The sequence below is a fragment of the Mesoplodon densirostris genome, chromosome 10 (assembly GCF_025265405.1).
Source record: "Mesoplodon densirostris isolate mMesDen1 chromosome 10, mMesDen1 primary haplotype, whole genome shotgun sequence".
Classification (NCBI taxonomy): Eukaryota; Metazoa; Chordata; class Mammalia; order Artiodactyla; family Ziphiidae; genus Mesoplodon; species Mesoplodon densirostris.
In genome coordinates, this window is record NC_082670.1 from 110,326,948 (window position 1) to 110,350,182 (window position 23,235).

The 23,235-nt window shown below is 50.2% G+C and overlaps 1 protein-coding gene and 1 pseudogene across 3 annotated transcripts in view; one reads left to right on the forward strand and one right to left on the reverse strand.

Moving 5' to 3' along the window:
• The window catches only part of SLC41A3 (solute carrier family 41 member 3), a 75,004-nt gene that overhangs the window by 47,094 nt on the left and 4,675 nt on the right, over positions 1–23,235 (reverse strand). For all 3 annotated transcript variants that reach the window (XM_060110732.1, XM_060110734.1, XM_060110731.1), the window contains exon 2: positions 10,929–11,215. In XM_060110732.1, coding sequence (XP_059966715.1) covers positions 10,929–11,183 — 255 coding nt within the window. In that variant the 5' untranslated portion in view covers positions 11,184–11,215. The remainder of the gene's footprint in view (positions 1–10,928; positions 11,216–23,235) is intronic.
• Positions 12,538–13,524, forward strand: LOC132497424 (heterogeneous nuclear ribonucleoprotein A1-like; annotated as a pseudogene).

A 23,235-nucleotide genomic window follows, 5' to 3' on the forward strand; every position in this document is an offset into this window, starting at 1 on the left:
CAAGGTCGAGAGGCCTGCAGGCCCCCAAGGAAGAAGCCGTGCCCTGCGGCCACTCAACCTAGGTGTCGAGGGGCTCACGGCCACAGGAAGAGGCTGTGTTCACAGAAGGAATGCAGCCCTGCTGTCTGTCAAAGGACAGAGACTTGTAAGGTGCTTCTTAGGGGCCCAGGCTCGTGCCGACAGAGGTTAAACCAGCCTTGAGCTGCCGCCCCGACCCCGAGGAGAAGGGGGCCTCTTCGTGGAATAAATGAGTGTGTCCACTGTGCACCCCACAGGTGCCGGGGACAGAGTGTCCAGGCCGGAGGGCAGGCTGAGCAGGGTCAAGGCCAGAGCCAGCAAGAGCCCAAAGCTGAGGGCTGGACGCTCGCTCACACCTCTTGTGCGCCTCGGCCGGTTCCCCTCCTTCGGACAGCCCACCCCATGCTCAAGCCCAGCCCTCAGCCTGGAGTCCAGCCCTCAGCACCCTAGATCCCACTGAGCCGGCCAAGCCCGATTCCCTCCTCACCAAGTCCAGCCAGACCCTGACGGCCGTTTCCCTCGCGCCCCCGATGTTTCACTGCATCCTTCCTCGCCCGCTTCACTTTCTCATGAAGCCCCTCCCAGGAGCCAGACAGAAGGAGTCCCACTTCCCAGCGAGGGCTGGGGTCTGTCGGTCCCTTGTGTGTGAGCGCAGCAGACGCTGCCCCCGTCCAGTTCTGGGCCCCGATCCTGGGGTCCTGACGGCTTCCACCACCCACCTCCGGAGATGCTGGCACTCGGGACCCCGCCACCCCGCCAAGGAGAAGCTGGGGTGTGTTCTGGCTGCGGCCCCGTGGGCAGCCAGCAGCAGCCGTCCTGTCACAGGAGGGGACGGTCCTGGGCTGTGTGTCCCACCAGCTGCTCGCTGAGTGGCGTGCAAATGAAAGATCTGAGATCAAATTGACAGCGGGCTTCCCGCCAGCTACAGAGTCAGGCGCGGTTTGCTGCAGAGCAGGAGCAAAGGGACACAGATAATGCAGCAACTCCTAACCTCCCTGTGCAGCCCAGACTCTCCCTGAGCTTTCAGGCCACAGCTGACCCCCCGTGCCCTTTCACGTGCACACACGTCACACTCCGTCCATCACCAGACTCTCAAGGCACCCCCGAGCCACGCACCAGGAAGCAAAGGTCCCGGTTTTGCAAATGAGAAGCTGACGGCCCCGTGAAGGTTTGCCCATGACCACCCCCCAGTCAGCCTCACAGGCGGGGGCCAGGACCTCGACCCCCGACTCCAGGGCCCACTGCCCCCGCTGCTGCCCGCCTTTGAGATGAGGGTCCGTTTGTTCACACAGGAGTCTGAACCAGCAGGAGGCTGAGAGAAACAGCACATTTCTAAGGAAAGTGTGGCAGAAGTTGATGCATCTAAGGCCGCTAGCTTATTTAAGACAGACCCCTCTCAGCGGGCCCACTCTGGACACTGGCTGCCCCAGTCCCCAGGCCCACAGCTGGACAGGCCCCCCAACTAGCGATTTCCTTCTCCTGGCTTCAGCACCTCCTGTGATCTCCTTACAGTTTTAAATGCAGTCGAACGTCATAATACAACATAAAATCATACACAGTGGGTTCCTGAACCACTCTCATCAGGGCAGATGTGGAAATAGACAACCACTTGCATGATTACATATGGGAAAGATCCCTAATTAAGCAGGGTATAAATCATTACAAAAATGTTTCTCATTTTTGTTTAAAAAATAATGAGAAATAAGTACACACACACACACAAGCGGTGAGCAATTTAGTAGGTTATATACCAAAATGCTACAAGTGGGTACTTTCAGGTGGTGGGATCCTAAGTGACCTTTAGTTCATAACTTTCTGTATATCTATTGTGATTATTTGCTTTTATAACCATCAAAAAATAAACTGTCACCAAAAACAAGTAAAAGATGCCATCGTGTGTGGAAGATTACTTTCCCATGCAACTTGAGAACAAAATATGTCAACACAGCTCACTGGCGCACAATCGAGGAGATCGGGAACGTGACTTGCACAGGAGCTCAGAGCACAGTGGAAAGTCTCCAAGCGCCTGAGCTGTATGCTGGGGCTGTGCTGGGCCTCGGGAGGAATCTGGGTCCGGTGCCAGGTGGCTCTGGGTGACCTTGAAGAGTCCCTGCCCTCCCCGGGCCTCTGACCACCTCCCGCCACCCCACCAGAAGGGTCTCAGCTCACGCTGCTCAGGACCACCAGACGCTCCGGAAATGGGAGCCCAGCCCCTGCGCACCCAGAGCTGCGGCATCAGAACCCCCCCAACCCCTCAACTTGCGGGACAGTTAGGAGGGGCCGCGGAGGGTGGGCGCACGGCCGGGCCTCACGTCCATCTCAGGGTCCTCGGTGGGGACAGCTTTCTTCGCAGGAGCACACCTTCCCAACGGCCTCCCGCCCTCTCACGGGTCACCTTGAGCCTGGGCTGGTTCTGAGCGAAACGGTCACTCTTAAAGGCCTGAATCCCCCCATCGTGTTGAGGTCCCAGAGGTCAAGGCAGTTACGTTCTCGGCAACAGGAAAGGTCGTCTTCATTTTTGCTTCCAACTTGGCCGGCAGAACGCACCTGCCGGTGACCATGTGGGACCGAGTGCCCCCGCCCCGGCCGGCCAGCCCCCTCGCCACGCAGGCCTCAGCCCAGAGCCCCCTCCTCAGGGACGCCTTCCCGGCACCCCCTCAAGGCTGCTCCAGCTGTCACCCAGCTCTGCCCCTTCGGTTCCCCGTAGCCCTTGCCGCTGCCTAACCCCGACTCAGGCCCCTGTCGCTCCCTGCTCGGCTGTGACGGCCAAGAGCAGGCCCGGCACCCCATCCACGGCGGCGTCCAGCACAGCGCTGGCCTGTGGCCCACGTGTGTGCTGTGTGGACAAACCAACAAGCTGCACTGTAGAAGCAGACAGAAAGAGACCCATCAGCCGTCCACGAGTTGAGCCGTGTAGGGCCCACATTATTCCTATGATGTGCTGCCTGGACACCTGGTAAAGCCAGCAGGGCCTGGGGCAGCCCCACTGCCGCCGCCCCGACCCCCGAGGAGCCCACGGAATGCAAACGAGTCAGTCACAGCCCCACGGGAACCGGTACGTGTTCCTACAATGCCCGCCAGCGCAGCCTCTGGCAGCTGGCGCTCCTGAGCACAGCCCTGAGGGCCCCACGTGGGAGGCATGTCCTCCCCCGGGCCTGGTGCGTGGGGCTGATGAACTCTGAGCTCACCTGTCCAGGTGCAGGTCCCTCAAGAGGAAGCCGTCACTGCAGCTGGCGTCACGAACAGGACGGCCCGCCCCTGACCGCGCATGCCCGGCAGCCTCACCAGCTGCTTTCTGCTGACTGAACAGCTCCCGACACGGTGAAGGCCGCCGGGGACGGAGCCCCGCTGGCTGGCTTGTGCGCGTGCCGCCCCAGGGTCACCACCTGCCCGAGGCCGGAACGACTGTGTATGGACCGAATCAGGCACCCCTGCTGCCAGCCTGACTTAAAAATTGGCTGACGAAAGGGGACCCCGTGGTACCCACCTCCCCGGTTAAAATAGTTAATGCGGCCCAGCGCAGGCCACCACGTTGAAACTGGCCCTCGGGGTTGAACCTGGTCTGGCGAGGCCTCCTGAGTGAAGCGAATACCCGCTGTTCTGCACTTGACCGCCCAGCTCTGTCCTTAAACCTGGCAGAGACGAGCCGCCTCGCAGTGGTGGCCGCAGCCATCCTGTGGGCCCCACACCCAACATCTAGTCTTGTCGGGACACTGACCGCACCAGGCAGCAGCTGGTAAATGCTGTGCCCTGCAGGTCTGGCTAGCACGCTCCGCTTAGCGCCCACTTCAGCACTCTCGGCCTGTTGACCGTCGCTTCTCCCAGGTGGGCCTGCAGCCGCAGGCTCTCTGCTGGTCGGGCCTTTGCTGCACCTTCCGCGGGGCCGGCGCTACACGATGGCCGCCCCTCTACAGACTCATGGGACACCTTCCCTGAGACACCCGAACACTCACAAAGGAGCCCCCCCCAAAGAGGATGGGCTGCCACCGCCCTCACAGAGCGAGCCTCCCCCTGCTCAGACCCCTAAGAGCCTCTGCCCACCGGGAGCAGCTCATCCTGACGTGCGAACACAGCCTAGCACCTGTGCGGGCGTTGTGCCTTCTGGAGGTGACCGTCTTCACGTGCAAAGTTCACTCCTGCCCATCTAGGCCGTACTTGCCCAGCAGCCTGCCTCGAAGGGGCCCCTCCAACAAGAGGCTCCATCAGAGCCGGCAGGCACCCCCATCGGGCCCCAGAGTCGCCTCCACTGAAGAGAACCCTCAAGAGCCTCCGGGGCCCCTAGACCACCGAGGGCTGTAAGCTGATGCCAGAAACTTGCCCTGGCGTGTGCCGTCCACCAGCTGAGCCACGACGCAGGTACACACCCTGCTCTCCTGGGAAGGGGCCCCTCGCAGACCTGCTGGAACCCTCGCAGCCTGGCTGCCCATGGGCCTTGGGAGGCACAGCGACCAAGGAGGGCAGCCGCAATACGGGGCAGGGAGCCAACCCTGGGCCCCCGGCACCGCCCACCCACAGGGGGCAGCCTCCCTGTCCTGAGTCAGATGCCACAGACCAGAGGAGGTGACCCCCAAACCTGGGCTCCTGGGAGCCCCCGAGATCAACTGGGTGGGCCCAGTGGGGTCTGTTCACTTCGTGGGTGTCACAGTGGCGCTCGGCAGAGGTCACCACCCTCCTGTCCTGACCGGATGTCCCTGGTGCAGGTCCCGAGCCAGCCAGCAGTCAGCACAGGTGCCTGACCTCCAGGCAGCGCCTCAGCACCGGCCGCCCGGCTCTGGGCCTTTTAGACGCCTGGGCCACGGCCTAAGGGCCGTCTCGTTTAGGGAAGGAACTCTGGGAACCCCGCCTCCCGGACACTCCAAACACACAGGGCGACAGATGTGTCTGCCTGCACTAAGGCCACAGGCCTGCCGGGACCCTCGTCCTTCCAGTTCTCAGGGCGACAGCCACCCCCAGCCCCCTTGCCCGAGGCCGGCGCTGAGCCGAGTGGCCCTCCCGCAGCTCCTGCTCAGTTCCAAGGCGGCAAGAGGAGCCCCTGGCGTCAGCACTGCCGCAGGTACCGGCCAACGTGCACTCGCCCTGGGGGAGGCACACCCCCACCGGCCCCTCAATCGCCTTTACTGGCCACCACGGGGCCCCCGTAAGTTCTGCGTCCCATCAAGAGCCCACTCCCTGGAGGCCCTGGTCAGCACCGGGTCTACGCTGGTATCAGGGCATCCAGGGTCAATGGGGTGCAAGGCCGTGCGCGGCTGTGGCATGGGGAGCAGGGGCCCCGAGCGGCCTCCACTCCGTGCCTGAGGGTAAGCAGCCCTTCATATCCAGGGGGCAGCGGGCAGCAGGCTCCAGGCTCGGGCGCCCACCCCAGCCAGCTCACCCTGCGCCCAGAGCTGCCCCGAAGGCCCTCCCTGGCTGTGAGCGCACGTGAGTGCTCAACACGGCCAGTGCTCAGCCGCCCCCCACCCTGGGGCAGGAGGTGATGGACAGGCTGACCTCACCCGTGTCATCCAGTCCAGCCTCAGCTTCTTCCCTCAGCTCTCACCCCTCGCCTCTGCCCTCTAGCCGCCTGCTTGCCCTCCCAGCCTCTCAGGCCACCCTGCGTCTTTGCTAAGGCGTGACCCCTGCAGGACCCGCCCTCCCTCCCCTTACGCCCACCCGCACTCGGGGCCCGGGGCTTCTGACCCCTCTGCAGACCAGCTCAGTGTCCGCGGACGGCCAGCCTGAACTCTCACTGCGCGCAATGCAGAGCGCAGACGCACGACAGAGTGGGGCTTCCTCCTGCCTGAGAGGTGCCCTCTGACCTGTGGCCTGTGTGGCCTGCAGGGGCCTGGGGGGCGGGGCAGCTGCATGAGGGGCAGTCGCTGTCGCTGAGGAGGACGCAGGCTCGGAGCCTTGAAAGGGAGTGTGTTAATCTAACTACAGAAAAAAGTACACGCACAGCAACGAACCACCAGAACCAATGTCAAAAGGTAAATGGAAAAATGGGAAACATATTTACAATCCGTATCACAATGGAAGGGCCAATTTCCTTAAGATGTAAAGAGCCCCGAAGTATCAATACAAAAACAAAAACCACTCCTCAGAAATACGGACAAAGGACATACCCAAAGATACTCAACCTCGCTCACTCCTGGTGAGAAATGCAAATCCCACTACAGTGAACACGGCTGGTGGTCCCAGGGACGGCCTCCAGGGATCCTGGCCTCTGAACCATGACCCCCAGGGTGAGCTGACCTCAGGGACTTGACGCGTCCAGTAGCCAGCAAAGATGCTGCTCCTGGGACCCATCTTGCTAGCAGATGGTCTCCTCCTCCGACCCCACCCCTGGATGAAGCTGCCATGCTGGACATGCCCAAGGGGAAGGGATGAAGGCCTCAGCACGCTGACCCCTCGGCTGCAGCATCACGACACCTGAAGCCGAAACCCAGCTCTGCTGACTGCTGTCCCACAGCAGCCGTGGGGCACAGGGGCTGCTTAAGCTCTGAGCCCCGGGACAGCTCATTCCCTGGAGCAGAGACCACAGCACACAGTGTACGATCCATTGCCAGGTCGTGAAAGATCACAGAGGCTGTGATCTTAAGGGAGGTGGGAGCAGCCCCACGTCCATCATGGTTACGGACGCCTGTGCCCTTGGACCCAGCAGCTCTACCTGCAGCAATCCGTCCACTCCTTCACCCAGACGTGTAAAGAACGTGCCACTGTCAGCAGTGCTGCTCTAAGCTGTTAAGGGCTGACTTGTGTGCCCCTCCCCAATCCCCAGCATCTCAGAATGGGACTGTATTTGGAGATAGGAAGCTGGAAGTGGGGGGGTGGCCCCGATCCAATAGGTCCTTATAGTCAGAGGAGACTCGGACAGAGACAGACAGAGGGACGACCACGTGAGGACACAGGGAGGCGACGGCCGTCTACACGCCAAGGAGAGAGGCCCTGCTGACGCCTGGATCTCAGACATCCAGCCTCCAGGACAGGAGAATAAATGTTTGTTGTTTAAAGCACCCCATCTGTGGTACTTTGTTACAGGAGCCCGAGCAAACTAACTTAGTTGTGAAACTTAAACATCAGAGGAAACATGGTGAATAAACTCTGGTGTGTCTGCCTGATGGGATACTGAACGACCATTAAAAAAAAGGAAGCTCTTGGGACTTCCCTGGTGGTCCAGTGGTAAAGAATCCACCCTCCATTGCAGGGGACGCAGGTGCCATCCCTGGTCAGGGAACTAAGAACCCACATGCCGTGGAGCAACTAAGCCTGCGTGCCACAACTACTGAGCTTGTGCACCTCAACTAGAGAGCCCACACCCTCTGGAGCCCGCGTGCCACAACTAGAGAAAACCCGCATGCCACAACTAGAGAGAAGCCCGTGTGCTGCAACTAAGACCCGATGCAGCCAAAAATAAATAAAATTAAAAAAATAAATCTTTTTTAAAAAAGGAAGCTCTTAACATATTTACAAAGAATAACCTGAGATACACTGTAAAGTGAAAAAAGCAAAACACACAACAGTTTGTATGTGCCACCACGTGGGTAAAAGGGTGAGAGGAATGCACAGAGGCAGATGAGGAGGTGCAGGTCCTGGCTGCCCTGGAGAAGCGAGAGCCTGGGGACAGGCAGGGAGCACGTCCTGTCCCCGTGCACATGCTGACCTTTCGGGCACGTGAATGCTTTACTTTTCCAGAAAAACAAATGTATTAAAAAAAAAAAAAGTGCAGCCTCTGGGCTCACGGAGTCTCATTCAACCGCGGAGGTAGAGGCAACGCCCTGGGAAGTGATGTTGGGGGCAGCGGCCCAGGAAAGGCTCCGAGGGACACAGGAGGGGAGGCCCAGGTGAGGCCGCGGAGCAGCAGGACCCACCCCTCGGACCATGACTTAAGCCAGCTGATCACGCTGTTCCATCCCCTCTGCCTCCATGTGGCTTTGACATGGGACGTGCCTCCCATCTGGCCGGGGAGAGGCTGGGGAGCTAGTCCCCAGGTAAGTTTCCTTGCACTTAAGGAGGAACCAGAACACGGTCTGCTTCTCTCCCTCTGGACACGACGTGCCTCTAGGACAAAGTTGACCTGTGGAGGCTGACTAGCAGGATTTGGGAAGATGCCGGGTCCTCGGACACATCGTTGGCTGGTGGTGACACCACTTTCCAACCCCGGAATCGCCCTATCCTGGAAACCTCATTTTGGGAGATGACATATTTTCTTGTTACTTACCCCACTGTAAGTCCGGTTTTCTGGTACCTGTGGCTACAACCATCCTGATACAGCCAGGTGAGCTCAGGATGTTCAGATGCATTTTAGGAGGTTGGGTTTTATCCCAGAGGCAGTAGGCAAGTGTACAGAGATTTAAAACTTGGGGAGAGCTGCACTGTGGGGCTGCTTGGCCGGGCCCTGCCCCCAGGCATGGGAAAGAAACACTAGAACAGGTATCTCTAATTCTTATCTGAGTGGCAGCTTTTGTATAAGTTCTTAAACATCAGCACAGGGCCTCCCTGGTGGCGCAAGTGGTTAAGAGTCCGCCTGCCGATGCAGGGGATACGGGTTCGTGCCCCGGTCTGGGAGGATCCCATATGCCGCAGAGCGGCTGGGCCCGTGAGCCATGGCCGCTGGGCCTGCGCATCCGGAGCCTGTGCTCCGCAACGGGAGAGGCCACAACAGTGAGAGGCCCACATACCGCAAAAAGAAAAAAAAAAAAAAAAAACATCAGCACAGAACTACCTGTGATGGAGTATCGACGAGAATAAGAACGTCGGCCACAAACCCTCGTGGGCGAGGCCCAAGTCCAAGGCCCCGGCACCGCATGTCACAGCCCTCCCGGGAGCCCGACCTGGGCAGTTCTCCCTTAGCTCTGGTTTAAGAGGAGAAAACCAGGAATACGGGGTGGCCTGTGCCAGTGACAAAGGTCAGACGCAAACCCAGCTTGTTCTGCTCTGGAGTGTGGGCTCCAAGCCACACAGTGTTCTGTTACCTGCCGCTCAAAGTGCAACTTATAAACCAGCGTGTGTGTGCAGGGGACTTATACATACTTGTCTGTAAATATACAAACATGCATGTATCAATCAATGTGTGTATAAATATGCACATGTACGTGACCTACACACGTGCATCCGTATCTATCAGTGAGCACATGTGCGTGTGCAGGGGATACATGCTCGGTAGTGTTATACTGAACACACAATGAAATAGGCTTTTTGAAAATCGCGGCAGAAAGAACAGACGTCAGGGAGACAGGGTCAGGTGGGTGGCGAGGAGGCTGGCGGGCTTCAGGTGGAAGAGGGAATTCTTGGGGGAGGTCTGCGGCATGTGAACTTCAGGGACGCGGAAGCCAGGCCCCAAGGTGCTCTGGAAGCTACAGCGGTGTGACTCACCACCGGGTAAAGAAGGATATGGGGCCGCAGGGCACCAGGTCACTGGAGGAAGGAGAGGGCTGAGGGGTCTGGGGATCACAAAGACCAAACGGGGGCCTGGGGCTGAGTCACACCAGGGCAGGGACTCTGGCGTGACACATAGCCATGCTGGGGTCTGAGCAGGTCTGGGAGGAACCTGGAAAGACAGCTGGCCGTCACCAGTGCTGTGACGCTACGAGGAACTGGACTACATGGGCTGGAAGGGTCACTGAGGACCCCAGGTGGCAGGGGAGGGGCAAGCAGGTAGTGCAGTGAAGTGGGTGCAGACCGAGGGATGGTGGGGACCGTGGACACCAAGAGGGCAGTGACCACTAACTGTGGCTGTGAGGGAATGTGGGTCCAATGTTGGAAGAGTTGCCAGATTTTCAAGGGAAAACAGGAACTTGAATTTTTATGTGACATCTCGATTTTTAAGTGTTGGTCTTAAAAATTTTAAAGCACCAGCCTTACAGCTAAGTGGCAGACTGGGACTCAAACCCTGACTGGTTCCAAATCAGTGAGGGGCAGGCCTAAGCTCCCTGGGCACGGAGCACCTGCAGCAAGAGGGGCAGAGGCTGCCGCTCCTCCCGGCTTACCATTCCAGGCAGTCTGTGTTCTCAGCTCCTTGCCAACCAACGGTGACGACCTGGCCACTAGTGGCTTCAAGTATTCTTAGGTACCACGCCCTTCCAGGGAGGACTTCTGCCGATCATGCCGACGAAAGAATGGGACTTTTGATACTCAAAGAACAAGAAAGGGATGGTGGGCTTCCCTGGTGGCGCAGTGGTTGGGAGTCCACCTGCCGATGCAGGGGACACGGGTTCGTGCACTAGTGTGGGAAGATCCCACATGCCGCGGAGTGGCTGGGCCCGTGAGCCATGGCCGCTGAGCCTGCGCATCCGGAGCCTGTGCTCCGCAACGGGAGAGGCCACAACAGTGAAAGGCCTGCGTACCGCCAAAAAAAAAAAAAAGGGACCCTGCACACACTGGCGGCAATGGCGCTGTTCTGGCCCTCCATCTCCTCTTCAATGAGGAGTGGGGTCGGCGGTGGTGGGGTCTGCCATGAAGCCGCTGGCCTAGAACCCTCTGAGCGGACTGTGCCGCTCTGTCCCAACGCCCACAGTGAGGGACGTAGAAAGCTTTTTTTTTTTTTTTTTTTTTAAGAGCACATTTACAGAGGATTGACTGCCAAGGGCCTCCCTCCCCTCTAAGTACAGAATCTTGCCTGAAAATGAAACGGAGCTGACAGATAAAGAGCCAGTAACCTGATACCATTTAAGCACCTGGATCATGCCAGGCCTGAAATCCAGCCCCTCAGATATTTCAATTATATGAGCTAATAATCGTCTCTTAAAACTTAACCTGGGTTAAAGTTAGTCTCTGACATCAGTAGCTAAAAGAATCTTGCCCAAATTATAGAAAAATGGTATTTGAGAAGGTCCTGCCCCTTGTCCACAAGCTGGACACAATGTGTACCTGCCTACTCCCTAGGCTGACATTAGACAGTACCCCACCCCCACCACCCCGATTTAGTCCCCTCTTACCTGGAAATAGTTCAAAAGGATGCCTGCCCCAGACAGTCCCAGGCCTGCAAACAGGAAGGGCACTGTCACCTGGAGGCCAATGGACAAGGTGGTCTCCCTGCTGAGCTCAGGCCCCAGGGGTTTACGGGCCACCCTTTGGCTCTCAGGGACACTCAGCAGTCCATCTTCCGAGGCTTCAGGGAGTCTTCCTGTGCTGAGGCCGTGCAGCAGGCCCAGCTCCTCTGGCCTCCGCTGTCGGGTCTCTGTCCCGTCCATCTGAGTACAGCTGAGCCCCTGGCAGCCTTAATCTGGGAGACATAAAGCAACAGGGGTTGTAGGGCAGAGTTCCTGACCCCCATGGGGCTGACAGCCTGTAGGTTTTCACGCCCTTCTGTACAGCAGAGGCTGCATCATTCTGGCTAATCCACAGCCCTTCCCTTGGAGCCTGCTCCATATGGCCTCCTGCAACCCGGATTTACAACAGTTTTTAAATTAATATGCACATGTTTGGGGAAAAAGTACATACAGAAGTGAACATTAAATATATATGAACTGGAGTCAGCAAAACTGGAGGTATTAGGACTTCTGAAAATTCTTTCCTCCATAAAAGCAACAAGAAAACTGACAAAAACTGTCAGAATCTTCTTTTTCAGAAATATGGATATTAATCAAAGGCTTGCAGCAACATATTTCTTCAAGAAAAAATGCTGAATCTCAGCACAAACAGCCACAGAGTGATGCCCACAATGTTTGTAATGCTTTAACTTGCCTTAGTCCCATCCCCTGCTCTCCAGCTCTGCAGCAGCCTTAAAGACCAACTGCCTGGAAAGATCAGAATGGGCCAGAGCTTTTTCAAAGCCTCGTTCCCAAATAACTGTCACTATTGGACATCAGGTAGCTCACTAGAAGACGCCAGCTGCAGACTCTCTGTATTTCACCTGACTTGTGGTTTGCTTCGTATAAAAAGCCTTTTCCCTTTTTGGCTGCCTGGGGCAGTAGATAATAGTTGGGGTTAACAACACACTAGCCAAAAAGCCTAAAAGGAAAAGCTGCAGAATGAGATGCCTACGTGGGTTTTGAAAAGGTCCCATACAATCCCAGGACACTAGAAGGCCACTGGCATTGGGCTGTGCACATGCTCAGGAAATACCCGAGGAGACCCAAGCTCTGGCTCTGGCTGATCTGAAGGCTCAGTACAAGCAGGAAGTGAAGGCTAAGGTAGGGCTACCAACTACCTAAGTAAGGGTTGAAGGGATGCCCTGACATGCACACAGGGCCCCTTTGGCAAGGACTGGGAGACCCGTCAGCACCAGGCATGGCGTTCAAGGAAATCTCCACCAATCACTAAGCAGAGGCTTCAGTGCCACATACAACAGAGAAAACAGACTAAAGAATTAGTTCGGACAAGTCATGAAACAAACAACAGCTACAATAAGCAGCAATAACAAGAAGCCCTGAGAAAAAGAGGGGAGAATCTGATGTCCAGAGGTGCCACATTATTTTATTTTAAATGTCCAGACTAACTAGATAAAAGCTTTAAATCAGCTATTTAAAATATGTTCAGCCTTTCTGCTCCTGGACGCCGCCAAGTCAGCATTGTTGACGTCTCCCCCCCGCCCCCACTGCCGTCATGTCTAAGTCAGAGTCACCCAAAGAGCCCAAACAGCTGCGGAAGCCCTTCATCAGAGGTCTGAGGTTTGAAACAACCGATGAGAGTCTGAGGAGCCATTCTGAGCAGCGGGGAGCGCTCACAGACTGTGTGGTCATGAGGGATCCAAACGCCAAGTGCTCCAGAGGCTTTGGGTTTGTCACATATGCCACAGTGGAGGAGGTGGATGCGGCCATGAATGCAAGGCCACACGAGGTGGATGGAAGAGTTGTGGAACCAAAGAGGGCCATCTCAAGGGAAGACTCTCAAAGACCTGGTGCCCACTTGACTGTGAAAAAGATTTTTGTTGGTGGCATTAAAGAAGACACTGAAGAACATCACCTAAGAGGTTATTTTGAACAGTCTGGGAAAATTGAAGTGACTGAAATCATGACTGATCGAGGCAGTGGCCAAAAGAGAGGCTCTGCTCTCATAACGTTTGATGACCATGACTCTGTAGACAAGACTGTCAGTCAGAAATGCCACACAGTGAACGGCCACACTGTGAAGTAAGGAAAGCCCCGTCTAAGCAAGAGATGGCTAGCGCCTCACCCAGCCAAAGAGGCCGAAGTGGTTCTGGAAACTTTGGTGGTGGTCGTGGAGGTGGTTTTGGTGGGAGTGACAGCTTTGGTCGTGGAGGAGACTTCAGTGGCCGAGGTGGCTTTGGTGGCAGCCGCGGTGGCGGGGGCTATGGTGGCCGTGGAAACGGCTATAACGGGTTTGGTAATGATGGAAGCCATTCTGGAGGTGGTGGAAGCTACCACGATTTGGGCAGTTACAACAATCAATCTTCACATTTTGGATCCACGAAAGGAGGAAACTTTGGAGGCAGGAGTTCTGGCCCCTATGGTGGTGGAGGCCAATACTTTGCCAAACCCCGAAACCAAGGTGGCTGTGGTGGTTCCAGCAGCAGCAGTAGCTATGGCAGTGGCAGAAGGTTTTGATAACTGCCAGGAAACAAAGCTTAGCAGGAGACGAGAGCCAGAGAAGTGACAGGGAAGCTACCGGTTACAATAGATTTGTGAACTCAGCCAAGCACAATGGTGGCGGGGCCTAGCTGCTACAAAGAAGACATGTTTTAGACAATATTCATGTGTATGGGCAAAAAAACTCGAGGACTGTATTTGTATAACAGGTTATTTTAGTTTCTGTTCTGTGGAAAGTGTAAAGCATTCCAACAAAGGGTTTTAATGTAGATTTTTTTTTCACCCATGCTGTTGATTGCTAAATGTAATAGTCTGATCATGACGCTGAATAAATGTGTCTTTTTAAAAAAATAATAATAATAAATAAATAAATAAAATATGTTCAAAGAACTTAAGGAACCATGTCTAAAGAAGGAAAGCGTGTACAGGCATCCTCAGTAAGATTAACAGCTCTTTCTCATCAGACATCATGGAGCCAGAAGAAATCAAGAAGCCATAACATGTTGAAAGTGCTTGAAGAGTTCTATGGGCAGCAAAATTATCCTTCAAAAATGAAGGTGAAATTGATTTTCTGATAAACGAAAAGAGAGAATTTGTCACTAGCACATCTGCCCTAGGGGCAATACCAAAGGGAGACTTTGAGGCTGAAATGAAAGGACCCAGACAGCTGTTTGTCCACATGAAGAAATAAAGAGCATTAGCAAGGGTAACTAATAGGAATATTTTACAAAATAGTGTAAGCGTTATTTTTTTGTTAGTAACTCTTTTCTTGTATCTGATTTAAAGACAACTGCATAATGCAGTAGTTATAAATCAGTGTTGATGGGCACACAATGTAGAAGGATGCAACTTGTACAACAGTAAGGCCACAAAAGGGTGGGCACAGAGGTATATACGAACAAAATGTGTATATACTAGTAAATTAAGGTGCTATTAATTTGAGTTAAAAATAACTATATATATTATATATACATATCTTATAAATATCTCATATATATAAATACAGTGATAAAGGTTAGGGCACACTAGAAAATACATGAGATCTAGTATAAAAGAAGGCAGTAATGGAGAATAAAGGAACAGAAAGAACCATAAGACATAGAAAACAAAGCACTCCAACCCAGCAACAGCAAAATACATATTATTATCAAGTACACATGGAACATTTTCCAGAATGGACCATACATCTGGGAGAAAACAAGTCTCAAATTTAAAAGGAGTGAAATCATACAAAGTATGTTCTCCAACCACAATGGAATGAAATTAGAAACAAATAACAGAAGAAAATTTGGGAAATTACAAATATGTGCAAATTAAAAAACACACTCAAATAACTGATGGGTCAAAGAAGAACACACAAAAGAAATCAGAAAATTATTTGAGAGAAATAAAAATACAACATACCAAAACTTATGGAATGCTGGGAAGACAGTGTTTAGAGGGAAATTTATATCTGTAAGTACCAATGTTAAAAAAGAAGAGCTCAAATAAATAATCTTTCACCTTAAGAAAAATAATGAAGAAGAGCAGAATCACCACCACCCCCCTGAAAAAATAGAGTGGGAAGGGCTTCCCTGGTGGCGCAGTGGTTGAGAGTCAGCCTGCCGGTGCAGGGGACATGGGTTCGTGTCCCGGTCCGGGAGGATCCCACATGCCGCGGAGCGGCTGGGCCCGTGAGCCATGGCCGCTGAGCCTGTGTGTCTGGAGCCTGTGCTCCGCAACGGGAGAGGCCACAACGGTGAGACGCCCGCATACAGCTTAGAGTGATAATAAGTGGAACAAAGAATAGAAAAACAATAGGGAAAACCAACAAATACAAAGGTTGGGTCTTTGGAAAGATCGAAAAACTGGACAAACCTTTAGCTGACCAAGAAAAAAAGAGAAAAGACTCAAATACTTAAGAGGGAACATTACTTCCAAACTTATAAATTTTAAAATAATTATGAGGGAATACTATGAACGACTGTATGCCAACAAATCAGAAAACCCAGATGAAATGGACAAATTCCTAGTAACACACAAACTCAAGAAAAAAACATTTTTTAAACTAAAAGACCTATAACAAGAGATTGCATTAATAATAAAAATATTCTCATAAAGAAAAGTCCAAGGTCAGACAACTTCAGTAGTGAATATAAAGCATGCAGGTTGGAAAGGAAGAAGTAAAACTACCTCCATTTAGAAATGGCATGATCTTGTACATAGAAAATCCTAAGGAATACATACACACACACACACACACACAACTATTACAGCTAATCAACAAGTAAAGCAAGGTTGTAGGATACAAAACTGATACAAAGAAGTTAAGTTTTATTTCTATACACTAGCAATGAACAATCCAAAAATTAAGGAAACAGTAGTACCTGCAATAATATCAAAAAGCATAAAATACTTAAGAACACATTACACAAAAGAAGTTTAAAACTTTTACCTTGAAAACTGCAAAACATTGTTGAAAGAAAGTTTTACAAACCTAACAAATGGAAAGATAGTCCATGTTCATGTGCTGGAAGAGTGAACACTGTTAAGATGGGAGCACTCTTCAAAGTGATCTACAGGTTCAGTGCAATCCCTGTCCAAATTCCAGTGGCCTACTTTGGAGAAAATGACATGATGATCCTGAAATTCATATGGAAATGCAAGGGACCCAGAATCCTAAACAAACTTGGAAGAAAGAACAAAGTTGGAGAACACACACTTTAGGATTTCAAAACCTAACTATGAAGCTAGAGTAATCAAGACCATGTAGTACTGGGGTAAGACCAGAAATACAGATCAATGAAACAGAACTGGGAGTCCGTAGATAAACCCGTGCATCTACAGTCAATTCATTTTCAACAAGGATGCCCACACTATTGAAGGTGGAAAGAACAGTCCTTTCAACAAATGGTGCTGAGACGACAGGACATCCACATGCACAGGAACGAATTTGGTTCCTTACCTCAAATCACATACAAAAACTAACCCAGAAGGGGTCAGAGACCTAACCTAAGAGCTAAAACTATAAAACACATAGGAGAAAACATAGGTGAAAACACAGTGACCTTGGATTAGGCTTCAGTTTCTTAGATGTGACATCTAAAGTACAAGCAACCAAAGAAAAATTAGGTAAAATTGACTTCATCAAAATTTCAAAGTTTTATATTTCAAAGAACACTATCAAGAGAGTAAAAAGACAACCTGCAAAATGAGAGAGGATATTTGCCAATCATATATCTGATTAGGATCTAGTTTCCAGAATATAAAAAGAACACGTACAACTCAACAATAAACCCAATTTAAACACTGGCAAGGGAGTTGAATAGACATTTCTCCAAAAAAGATACACAATGGCCAATAAGCAAGCACATTAAAAGATGCTCAACATTAGTTGTTTGGAAAATGCAAATCAAAACCACATTAAGAAACCACTTAGCATAATGTTTTCAAGGTTCTTCTATGTGGTTGCACAAATCAGTACTGCACTCCTTTTTACAGCTAAGTAACATTCCATCATGTGGCTGGACCACATATTCTTTATCCTCTCCTCAGGTGACGGACATCTGGGCTGTTTCCACTTTGGGCTGTTAGGAATAATGCTGCTCTGAACATTCTTATGCAAGTCTCTGTGGACATGGGTTTTCTGTTCTACTGAACTGTACATTTTAAAGGGTGAATTTTTGGTATGTGATTTATATCTCAATAAAAAGTATGAATCATTTGTGGAATAAGGTCAAGCAGCAGAACACCCTCAGCCTCCACAGACTCTCTGAAATCCCTACTCCCTGCCAGAATAGTGCTAACTCGAGACATAATCACACCTCAGCTTGTTCTATTTCTACTTTACTTTTACCAACTACGACTACAGCGCTAAACAAGAGATGGTCCTCTCCCTTTACTCTTTTTTTTTGGGGGGGGCGGGGGCTGCACCACGCATGGCTTGTGGGATCTTAATTCCCCGACCAGGGATTGATCCCAGGCCCTCGGCAGTGAAAGTGCAGAGTCCTAACCACTGGACCGCCAGGGAATTCCTGACAGTCATCTCCCTTATCCACGACTTCAGTTACCTGAGGTCAACCATGGTCCAAAAGTAATGGAAAATTCCAGAAAGAAGTTCTAAATTGCGTGCTGTTTTAAGCAGTGTGACGAAAGCTCGCACTGTTCAGCTTTGTTCTGCTGGGGACATGAATCATCTCTTTGTCTGGCATATCCACCCGTTGGTCACTCACTTAGCAGCCTTGTAGGTTACCAGATCCACTGCCATGGTATTACAGCACTTGTGTTCAAGTGACCCTTATTTTACTTAATAATGGCCCCAAAGCACAAGCGTAGTCATGCTGTGCCTAATTTATAAATTAAACTTCATCACAGGTATGCATGTACAGGAAGAAACAGCGTATATGCAGGGTTCAGCACACCCGTGGTTTCAGGCATCCACGGGGGTCTTGGGACGTAGCCCCCATGGGTAAGGGGGGAGCCCACAGCAGTGTTTTGCTCACTCTGCAATTTAGATCAATAAGATCACACTCCATTTAGTCTTTTCAAGTCTTGTTTCTTTCACTGGACATTACATTTCTGAGATTCAGCCACATTGCTGAATCTGTTTCATTTTATTGTTATACAGAAAGCAACCGCATGAATATGCCACAATCCATTCACCTGTTCTACGCTTGAGGGACCGTCCAACTTACTTTCCCTTCCAAAATAAAAACCTGATTGCTTTTATTACACAAGTACCGTGTTCATGAAAAATAAGATTTACACAATACAAAAAGGTACAAATAAGTTTAAGTCCTCAACAATGTTACTGCTCCAAGATCACTAATGCTAAGTCTAGTGTATATCCTTCCAATGCACACATACACATATATATACAGTGCACACATACACATATCCTTCGAATGTACACACACACGTATCCTTCGAATGTACACACAGTGTACACATACCCATATCCTTTGAATGTATACACACACAGTGTACACATACACATATATATACACCATGTACACATACATATATATACACACAATGTACACATACGTGTATCATTCCAATGTACACATACACATATATATACAGTGCACACATACACATATCCTTCGAATGTACACACACACATACACACATTGTACACATACACATATCCTTCTAATGTACACAGTGTACACATACACATACACCATGTACACATACATATATATACACAATGTACACATATGCATATCCTTCCAATGTACACATACACACACACAATGTACACATATACATACATATACACAATGTACACATACACACATATATACACAATGTACACATAAACACACATTCTCACACTCATACTGTATTTTTTTTTAAATCAACATTCTAGATCCTGGGTGTTTTTTAATATAAAATGTATACACCTTTCCACCTCTCTCTTCAGTAGAGATGTCTTTATGCCTTCTCTTGTCACCCTCGATAGCTGACCCCAGACAGTTTCAGGTGAGGAATGAGGTGGTGGGCTTACTGCACCCAGCTGCTGGTAAACTGTTTTCCCAGAGGATTTATAGCTTCAGGAAGAGCAGAGGCACGTGGCTACCTGTTTAACAAGCAGCCCCTCCCCAGGGGCAGGGGCACACTGTGGGCAGCAGAGGGGTGCCCAGGGCACAATGAACGGAGGCAAAGGGGAGCAGAACTGGGGCCGGGGCAGGCTTTGCTTGGCTCAAAGAGGCAGCAAACCACTGAACAAGTCTGGGCGTTACTTATTCCCATCTGCCCTGCACCTCCTGCCAACCAGCCCAGGGACACCTGCTGCTCTGCCCACCCGCAGGGGCTGCCCTCACTGGGGGCCCAAGCCCTGGTCCTTCATAAGGGCTGGAACCCACTTCCACCCTCCGTGGCCTTCGGGCCCTCGACCCTCTAAGCCCGACCCCTTCCTTTAAATTCCTGCCACACTCCTGGTTATGCTGGTCATCTGAGCCAGGATGCCAGGTCAGGCCATGGTGCAGAGGTGGTAGCGGAGGGGGAGGAGGGGTCCAGGCCTGCCCCACGGAGCACCGCCCGTGCTCCAAACCCGCTGGCGGGATCTCGGGTCCCCACTACTGCATTCTACCTGGAACCCACAAGAGGGAGGACGCTGAGCCGACACGGTTATGGGCCCAAGGCCTCAGGGCTGTATCCCTCACCTCCAGAAACGACCCGAAGAGGGCTGCTTAAAGGAGCTCCAGAGACGGGTGCGAGCTGCGGCTAACAGCGCGGACCCCAGAGACGGGCATGAGATGCTAAGGCTGCTGCTGCCGCCACCAAGAAGCCTGTGTGTGAGCACAGGTCACTCTCCACACCTCCCCTCCCGGGAGCCTGTGCTGCCCGCCACTGCCAGGGTCCCGGGATCCAGGGACAACTTCCCCGGGAGAACGCACGGCGCGCCTCCTGCTGACGCAACATCACGCCGGCCTCCGCCGACGCACGCTCGCCCCGCCTCCCTCTGGCCTGAGGGAGCCAGAGCGCCCGAATCAGCGGCTCCTTTAACCCCGTCCTGTCTGAGCGAAGAACAGACGTCCTCCGGCGACCTACACGCAGAGGCGGGACCAAATCCAAAGCTGAGCCCCGGGAGCTGTGCGAACAAAGAAGAGAAAGGGGAATCTCTCCCAGCAGCCTCAGGAGCAGCGGATTAAAGCTCCGCAATCAACTTGATGTACCCTGCATCTGTGGAATACCTGAATAGACAACGAATCATCCCAAATTGAGGAGGTGGACTTTGAGAGCAAGATTTATTATTTTTCCCCTTTTCCTCTTTTTGTGAGTGTGTATGTGTATGCTTCTGAGTGAGATTTTGTCTGTATAGCTTTGCTTTCACCATTTGTCCTAGGGTTCTATCCGTCCGTTTTGTTTTTTTCTGTTTTTTTACTTAAAAAAATTTTTTTTCTTAATAATTTTTTTAATTTTAATAACTATTTTATATAATTTATTTTAATTATTTTATTTCATTTTATCCTTTTTCTTTCTTTCTTTCTTTCTTTCTACTTTTTCTCCCTTTTATTCTGAGCTGTGTGGATGAAAGGCTCTTGGTGCTGCAGCCAGGAGTCAGTGCTGTGCCTCTGAGGTGGGAGAGCCAACTTCAGGACACTGGTCCAAAAGAGACCTCCGAGCTCCACGTAATATCCAACGGCGAAAATCTCCCAGAGATCTCCATCTCAACACCAACACCCAGCTTATCTCAACAACCAGCAAGCTACAGTGCTGGACTCCCTATGCCAAACAACTAGCAAGACAGGAACACAACCCCACCCATTAGCAGAGAGGCTGCCTAAAATCATAATAAGTCCACAGACACCCCAAAACACACCACCAGATGTGGACCTGCCCACCAGAAAGACAAGATCCAGCCTCATCCACCAGAACACAGGCACCCTCCACCAGAAAGCCTACACAACCCACTGAACCAACCTTAGCCACTGGGGACAGACACCAAAAACAACGGGAACTACGAACCTGCAGCTTGCAAAAAGGAGACCCCAAACACAGTAAGATTAGCAAAATGAGAAGACAGAAAAACACACAGCAGGTGAAGGAGCAAGATAAAAACCCACCAGACCTAACAAATGAAGAGGAAATAGGCAGTCTCCCTGAAAAAGAATTCAGAATAATGATAGTAAAGATGATCCAAAATCTTGGAAATAGAATAGAGAAAATGCAAGAAACATTTAACAAGGACCTAGAAGAACTAAAGATGAAACAAGCAACGATGAACAACACAATAAATGAAATTAAAAATACTCTAGAAGGGATCAATAGCTGAATAACTGAGGCAGAAGAACGGATAAGTGACCTGGAAGATAAAATAGTGGAAATAACTACTGCAGAGCAGAATAGAGAAAAAAGAATGAAAAGAACTGAGGACAGTCTCAGAGACCTCTGGGACAACATTAAACGCACCAACATTCGAATTATAGGGGTTCCAGAAGAAGAAGAGAAAAAGAAAGGGACTGAGAAAATATTTGAAGAGATTATAGTTGAAAACTTCCCTAATATGGGAAAGGAAATAGTTCATCAAGTCCAGGAAGCACAGAGAGTACCATACAGGATAAATCCAAGGAGAAACATGCCAAGACACATATTAATCAAACTGTCAAAAATTAAATGCAAAGAAAACATATTAAAAGCAGCAAGGGAAAAACAACACATAACACACAAGGGAATCCCCATAAGGTTAACAGCTGATCTTTCAGCAGAAACTCTGCAAGCCAGAAGGGACTGGCAGGACATATTTAAAGTGATGAAGGAGAACAACCTACAACCAAGATTACTCTACCCAGCAAGGATCTCATTCAGATTGGATGGAGAAATTAAAACCTTCACAGACAAGCAAAAGCTGAGAGAGTTCAGCACCACCAAACCAACTTTACAACAAATGCTAAAGGAACTTCTAGGGAAGAAATACAAGAGAAGGAAAAGACCTACAATAACAAACCCAAAACAATTAAGAAAATGGGAATAGGAACATACATATCGATAATTACCTTAAATGTAAATGGATTAAATGCTCCCACCAAAAGACACAGACTGGCTGAATAGATACAAAAACAAGACCCATATATATGCTGTCTACAAGAGACCCACTTCAGACCTATAGACACATACAGACTGAAAGAGAGGGGATGGAAAAAGATATTCCATGCAAATGGAAACCGAAAGAAAGCTGGAGTAGCAATTCTCATATCAGACAAAATAGACTTTAAAATAAAGACTATTAGAAAAGACAAAGAAGGACACTACATAATGATCAAAGGATCGATCCAAGAAGAAGATATAACAATTGTAAATATTTATGCACCCAACATAGGAGCACCTCAATACATAAGGCAAATACTAACAGCCATAAAAGGGGAAATTGGCAGTAACACATTCATAGTAGGGGACTTTAACACCCCACTTTCACCAATGGACATATCATCCAAAATGAAAATAAATAAGGAAGCACAAGCTTTAAATGATACATTAAACAAGATGGACTTAATTGATATTTATAGGACATTCCATCCAAAAACAACAGAATATACATTTTTCTCAAGTGCTCATGGAACATTCTCCAGGATAGATCATATCTTGGATCACAAATCAAGCCTTGGTAAATTTAAGAAAATTGAAATTGTATCAAGTATCTTTTCCGACCACAACGCTATGAGACTAGATATCAATTACAGGAAAAGATCTGTAAAAAACACAAACACATGGAGGCTAAACAATACACTACTTAATAACAAAGTGATCACTGAAGAAATCAAACAGGAAATCAAAAAATACCTAGAAACAAATGACAATGGAGACACGACGACCCAAAACCTATGGGATGCAGCAAAAGCAGTTCTAAGAGGGAAGTTTATAGCAATACAATCCTACCTTAAGAAACAGGAAACATCTCAAATAAACAACCTGACCTTGCACCTAAAGCAATTAGAGAAAGAAGAACAAAAAAACCCCCAAAGTTAGCAGAAGGAAAGAAATCATAAAGATCAGATCAGAAATAAATGAAAAAGAAATGAAGGAAACGATAGCAAAGATCAATAAAACTAAAAGCTGGCTCTTTGAGAAGATAAACAAAATTGATAAACCATTAGCCAGACTCATCCAGAAAAAAAGGGAGAAGACTCAAATCAATAGAATTAGAAATGAAAAAGGAGAAGTAACAACTGACACTGCAGAAATACAAAAGATCATGAGAGATTACTACAAGCAACTCTATGCCAATAAAATGGACAACCTGGAAGAAATGGACAAAGTCTTACAAATG